This window comes from Branchiostoma belcheri, unplaced genomic scaffold, assembly GCF_001625305.1.
Source record: "Branchiostoma belcheri isolate BF01 breed outbred unplaced genomic scaffold, Haploidv18h27 scaffold122, whole genome shotgun sequence".
NCBI lineage: Eukaryota > Metazoa > Chordata > Leptocardii > Amphioxiformes > Branchiostomatidae > Branchiostoma > Branchiostoma belcheri.
In genome coordinates, this window is record NW_017802625.1 from 598,605 (window position 1) to 605,364 (window position 6,760).

Here is a 6,760-nt window from a genome sequence, read left to right on the forward strand (position 1 = left end):
TCAGGCCTACCTTAACAGGACTCAATATGTTAATCGGCCCAAGGAGTTCTTTCTGTCCTTTAGGACTGAAAAAGCTGTAGGATCAGCCACCCTTGGTAGGTGGTTGAAGTTGGTAATGAAGGAGGCTGGTATAGACACAAGTATCTTTAAGCCTCATTCTCACAGAGGTGCTGCCACCTCTGCTGCCCTTGGTAAGGGAATGTCTTTAACAGAGGTAATCCGCTCAGCAGATTGGTCCTCTGCAGTAACCTTTGAAACGTTTTATCATCGTCCAGTAGAGGACTCTGATATTGGTAGGGCAATACTATCCTCCATGGGACGGTAGTATGGCTCTGAAGGAGAATACCCCAAATTGTTTCCTGTGCTGTAAAGTTGGCGGACCTGGACTTGTGCCAGGGGACCGGAATCTATGCCTTTGGTGTATTGGGGAAGCAGGGTTTCCTGTAGTGTCAACTCCAGGATCTTTTCCTTATTAGGTGAGACTTTTTTACCTCATCTCACATCTTTAAAGTCGCCATATATTCTGGAGATGCGATGGATAATTGATAGTTATCTACTTACCTTTCAGATAACTACAGTTATCCGAGCATCGTAAGAATATATGTCCCACCCCAGTTCTTTCCCATCCCAGTGTTCGCTGAGGTTAACCCTTAGCTCGCTACACATGAGAGAGAACGAAACCGAGGCTGAATGGGGCATTCTGGGTATTCTTTCTTCTATTCTTGACTGTAAAGTGCTGCCGCCTAGCGTCCTAAATGAGAACGCCATATATTCTTACGATGCTCGGATAACTGTAGTTATCTGAAAGGTAAGTAGATAACTATCAATTTTGCATCTTCGATCTAGGTCTCTAAAACATCGCTAATTATGAACGTAACAGACCCTGAGCATCCCAGCGCGGTTCTTCGCGAACTGAACAGTCTGAGGAAGGAGGCAGAACTGACTGACGTGGTTCTGGAGGTGGAGGGGAAGAGGTCAGTCAGTCAGAAATTTTATTTGAGAGGGGGGCTGGCGGGAAACCGCGAAAAACATCATGAATGAATGAAAGACTTTTATTATACAGTTTTGCTCATTGCGAACTAAGTACAGGTCATGGTCATAGCGATGGTAGACTAAAATATATCTATAGTAAAACTACATATGTATAGGTTCTGCTTCTTCTCGCTTCTTAAAGACAGTTGTAAAATGTAAGAACAGATGGAGCTTATACTATAGTACGAGGATAATTTATCGAGTTTCATGAGGAGAGTGAATTTTTCCTTTCTATCTAAAAATCTAAAACTAGGGAAATAATCTTACAATTAAAGATAATCTTTATCTCATTATTACATAGAGTCCACAATAAAATTTTTATTGTGGACTGTACTCTATGATTAAATGACTCTCACGAGTGTGAGTCTCGTCTTCAATCTCATTTAGGTTACAGTAATGACAAATTCTTTGTTGCAGAGGAATGTGGTTGTGTCTACCCTTTTCAACAAGAAGTTTCATGTTGATTTGATTATATGGATGTCATCTGTGCGCGCATCAATTTTCGGACGTCCCCTCTCCCCCCAAAAAAGTTTTCAAAACCAAATAATACTTTAAATTGTACAAAACAGCATAATGAGCAAATATATGCCGAAGGTTGCCAAAAAAAAATATTGGAAAATGATACCAAATTATTATGTCATAGGATGCCAAAATCAAACGAAAACGATGAACGTGTAAAGAAATGAATTTGATTTTGAAGATTAGATTATTCGCCATACTCTGTGTCATTTGTTCAACCTTCATGACCACGTAGGTTTCATAATGAACCTTTTTTTTGCCTTATTATTCGCACGCTCGCACGCTCGCATCAGTTCTGGGGTTCTCATCTACGATGTCATCCATATTATCAAATCAACATGGCCCTAGGTACAGATCTGAAATACCATTTTATTTCTGCCACAAAATTAAAGAGATGAAATACTGGTACATAATTTGTGTCCATAAATTTATTTGCTTTGAAATCGGAACCATTTGTGATCTGAGAACTTTTTAAAAGCATACCTGACGTCGAAGGACGCATTCTTTAAACTTTTTATGCATGTTTCCATTATCATTGCAGACTATGTGCTACTTTGTCAAACTGTTCAGGTACAGGTACACGTAACATTACTTGTACATAATATAAGGCCTGTATCTAAACCTCTGTTACCTGTACCTGATGTTACATTTAGATAATTGCAACACTAAAGATCACAAGAGTACGCTTTTCCACATTAAATGATCGAGAGACTATTTAGTTGACTTAACATAGTTTGTAACATAATTTTTTTATCAGGACTTCCAAACATCCAGTAATGCTAAAAATTGTACAATCCTCAGCAAAACACCTGAGGCAGAAGCAGTAAATTGTTCCGTTGTAGTGTTATTATGTTTACCGAAGGAAAACATATCGTTTTTGCTCAGTTTTCTCTTCTTTTCCAAACATTGACCTGACCAATAACATGATTTGTTGATATCTGTCACCATGGTACTAGTAACTGGTGTTGGGTTACATAATGTTACAATTTTATAGTAGGAGGGAGTTTATACTCCTGTCTGACCATATATATGAATGTATTTGTGTAAATAATTAACAGAGCAGACCTATGCCAAAGTAAACATTATGCATTTGCTTTGCAAATGTTACCTTTCTAATGTTATAATAATTTCTTCCCCAGTTTCCCCTGCCACCGTGCCGTCCTGCAGTCCCTACTTCCGTGCCATGTTCACCAACAGTAATGTTATAATATTGACCTCCCCAGTTTCCCCTGTCACCGTGCCATGTTCACCAGCAGTAATGTTATAATATTGACCTCCCCAGTTTCCCCTGTCACCGTGCCATGTTCACCAGCAGTAATGTTATAATATTGACCTCCCCAGTTTCCCCTGTCACCGTGCTGTCCTGGCCTCCTGCAGTCCGTACTTCCGTGCCATGTTCACCAGCAGCTACGCCGAGGCCAGACAGGACAGGATCACCATCCGGGATGTCAGTGAGGTTGCCATGGCAACCATTTTGGACTACGCCTACACTGGTTGCCTGGAGACGGAGGAAGACCAGGTGCAGGCCGTGATGTCTGCAGCCGGACTACTGCAGGTAAGGCTACACTGACATCAATCAGTGCATGTATTGATTATCGCCTGTTCTCAAAGAAAAAACAAGAATTCGGAGATCTCAGACCTCCATGAAATATATGAGTTTTTGTAAATGTTTTTACACAGTATACTACAGTACAGAACAAAATTTTAAATAACACAGGCTTTTGTTTTCAAACACACAGCTAATACAGTAGCACCTTTTGCCTGAAATAGGTCAGCCTATTCCAGAGGGAGAACCGCTAGTGTTTTGTTGCATAACCGGCACATCTGTTTTCCCTGCCTTACAAAACCAGAAGTTCTGCTGCAGTACCAAGGTCAGCCACCACTAGGCCCATATTTGACCATGACATTTGCCTTCCTAACATCTACCAACATGCCAAATATCATTACAATCCATTAAGGCGTTCTTAAGTTATGCTGACAACAAATGTGCAGACACACACACACAAAACTGATTGGTGCAGAATGGTCTGTTAGTGTGATCATGTTTATTTGCCTCTAGGTGGGTTTTGTATGCCGTCAGGCAGCAGAATACATGAAGGAGCATCTGGATGTGTCTAACTGTGCTGATGTCCTGATGTATGCTGACATGCAGGGGGACTCGGACCTGGTGGAGGACAGTGAGAGATACATCGCATCCAGGTTAGACTTAATAGCTGTTACCTACATTTTGCAATAAGTCCTAGGAAAAAAAGTGGTGTGTTTCCTGTTTCAGTCCTGAAAAAAATTAGGGTCGGTAGGTAGGTACTGTAGGTATCATCTTTTTCTTTTATTTTTAGACTTCAGTGATATCAATAAAGGGGTCCAACTTATACAATACAGTTAAACAAAGTTGGGAATCAGGAAACACAACATTTTTTTCCCTAGAGCTAAGAACTATAATTATTATGTTTACCTTTGCAGAAGGAAATAATATTGTTTTTGCTCTGTTTCTTCTCCATCAAAGAAGGTCAATGACCTGGACTCGACTGCTGTCACCATGGTAACTGGTGCTGTAGCAGACACCCTGGGGGGGGTTTTGTTCATTATGTAGCAAGTTGGAGAGGCTGGTCACCATATGTATGAATGTGCTTGAGCAAGAATAAACAGAGCTCTAGTTTGTTAGTGTGAAGGTAAACATTATGCATTTGTTTTGAAAATGTTACCTTTCTAGTCATGTTCACCGAAGGAAAACATATTGTTTTTGCTACGTTTCTTCATCTTATCCCGTTCCAAACACTGACCTCTGACCTGACCAATGACCTGATTTGTTGACGTCTGTCACCATGGTAACTGGTGTTGGGTTATGTAATGTTGCAATTTTATAGTAGGAGGGATTTATACTCCTGTCTGACCATATATATATATGAATGTATTTGATTAAGAATTAACAGAGCAGACCTTATGCGAAGGTAAACATTATTTTGCAAATGTTACCTTTCTAGTTGATTGCTTTTTTTCTAAACAGGAATAACTTCAGGAAGAAAATGCAATCACAACTTTTGTGTGCTTTAATGTGATTAAACCAATCGCTTGTAAACATGTAACTTTCCCAGGTTCAACGAGGCGGTGCTACAACCCTCCTTTCTCCAGCTGTCTCTGTCCCAGCTCCAGTCTCTGCTAGAAAGTGACGATCTCATCACCCAATCAGAAGACGATGTCGTCCAAGCCGCTCTAAGATGGATCGATTTCAACCAATCAGAGCGCTCGCAGCACCTCCCTGCACTTTGCAAAACACTACACCAACCCTTCATCAGCTCAAAACAGCGTGAAGAAATGGAGAGTAGGCATCTGTCGTCATCTGGCGGTACCTTAGTCTACAGCGAAAACACAACCCAACGGCTGGGGCAGAAGCGAACCGAAATGCAGATCATCCTAAAATGTTATTTCGACGACATTGATGGCCACCCGTATGTTCCTTGCTACAACCCTGCCACAGGCGCAGCGTATGCTATTGATCTACCTAAAGGCATACCCAGAGATTACTCTATGCTGTCTATGGCCGCCACCCCTGATGGTGACCTGTACCTGGCAACGGACATTGATACCAGTGGTCAGGAATCGAGGACCAACAGGGAGAGGAAATTCTACCTGTACAACCACCTGCTGGCCACCTGGGAGCCAAAACGTGAGATGATTGCGAAGACGGCCTGGTAGGTGTTTTTTTTTTCAAGCTGCTGCTTTCATAAGTGTTGATGTGGGTTGAAATCCTTCAGAAGCAACATTATTTTCTAATCTCCATGCAAATACTTCAGTGGCTAAGGACACTCATAGTATAGTGAAAACATGAAAAAGGATAGTTCATTTGTTGGTGACTCTGTGTTGGTAACTTTTCTTAATCTTTGTCGCACAGGTATGAACTCGTGTTCCTTAAGGGGTACATCTATGCTATTGGTCGTGATAATGAGAAAGGAATGGCAGAGAGGTACGACCCCAGCCGTGACGAGTGGACATCCATACCGCCCTTCCCTTACCCCGTGTCCTGGCCACTCTACGCTGTGGCTCTCGGCAACAACATCTACGTCATGAGAAAGGAAGGCTGCTGCAGCTTCAGTACTACTGAGAACAGGTGGGACAAGATCGCAGACATGGTCGAACCTCCAAAGTTTCTGCAGGCCGTCACGTATCGGGGCAGCATCTACTGTGTGAACCGGGAATTCTCAGTTTACAGAGACAGTTTACCCACTTATGTAGAGGCGTACAACCCTGCGGACGGCGTGTGGAAGCGCACTGGGAATGGCAAGTCCTTTGTCTACAACAATGGGATACCGACAACATACGGAGGGACTCTCCAAGCAACCCTGATGACACATAGGGAGACTCTGTACCTCTTCACTGTACACATCGTACGTGGCTGCAGACGCTTTTGGGAGGAAAGAAATCCGCAGTCCAAGTTATATGTCTACGAATACCAGCCAGAGACTGACTCCTGGGTGTCCGTTGGAAAGGCAGCCAAGCGCAGGCTGGTTCCACCCAAGAGGTGCCATGACTCTTTGACAGAATTCCGGGTGGCAAGGATGTTCCCAAGCTGGCTGGGTTATAACAGTGATCTTGAGGATCTCATGTAGGAGATATGATGAAGAAAGACTCAGAATAGGGGAGGGGGGCGTGACGGGCACTGAAACTGATTGAGAGTCACCGATAATGTGACCTTGAAACAGCAAGTTTTGAAATACTTGTCTTGACACCGATCACTCTAAATTTGAAATGGCAGGGAATTAGGCAAATATGGGATTACATTTTATAATATAGATGTAGATAGTATAGTATAGATAAAAGAACAGGTATGTTTGTTGGTGGAAGGTCTCTCTAAATACCTTCACCAAGAAGGTTATATTTTCAGTTGCATTTGTCATTGGATCTGTCAGTCAACAAGATAACTTAAGAATAGCTGGATGGTTTGGTTTCATACTTGATGCGTTGGTAGGGTGTGGCAAAAATTGAAAATGATGAGATTTTGGACCCCCAGGTTGCTTTCCTTGGTACTGCAGTGGAACTTCCGGTTTTGATTTCATACCTTGTCCATGCCAAATGATAAGGATTTCACCAGTGCATTGCATGTTGCTAGGTAGGGGCCATGTGAATATTTTCCTTAAAAATTGTGCTCATGAGCAGGATTGTAAGCCATTTACAAGTGGTCATCACCATGTATAAACTTACAAAACATTTCATG

The 6,760-nt window shown here is 42.1% G+C and overlaps 2 protein-coding genes across 2 annotated transcripts in view; both read left to right on the forward strand.

Moving 5' to 3' along the window:
• The window catches only part of LOC109463100 (nmrA-like family domain-containing protein 1), a 4,106-nt gene extending 4,026 nt beyond the window's left edge, over positions 1-80 (forward strand). The window contains exon 8 of the mRNA XM_019759813.1: positions 64-80. Coding sequence (XP_019615372.1) covers positions 64-80 — 17 coding nt within the window. The remainder of the gene's footprint in view (positions 1-63) is intronic.
• Positions 81-854: 774 nt separating this feature from the next.
• LOC109463119 (kelch repeat and BTB domain-containing protein 8-like) lies at positions 855-6,452 on the forward strand. The gene is made up of 5 exons (XM_019759834.1): positions 855-974; positions 2,893-3,106; positions 3,611-3,750; positions 4,644-5,240; positions 5,441-6,452. The coding sequence occupies exons 1-5, from the start codon at positions 868-870 to the stop codon at positions 6,153-6,155; spliced, it is 1,773 nt and encodes a 590-aa protein (XP_019615393.1). The 5' UTR covers positions 855-867; the 3' UTR covers positions 6,156-6,452.
• Positions 6,453-6,760: the final 308 nt, after the last annotated feature.

What these genes read in the sequence shown, in the direction of transcription:
- LOC109463119 (XM_019759834.1), top strand. Translation starts at nt 868, where the DNA reads ATGAACGTAACAGACCCTGAGCATCCCAGCGCGGTTCTTCGCGAACTG. An exon ending in CTGCAGCCGGACTACTGCAG is followed by an intron (nt 3,107 to 3,610) that starts GTAAGGCTACAC and finishes ATTTGCCTCTAG; the next exon opens with GTGGGTTTTGTATGCCGTCA. An exon ending in GAGAGATACATCGCATCCAG is followed by an intron (nt 3,751 to 4,643) that starts GTTAGACTTAAT and finishes TAACTTTCCCAG; the next exon opens with GTTCAACGAGGCGGTGCTAC.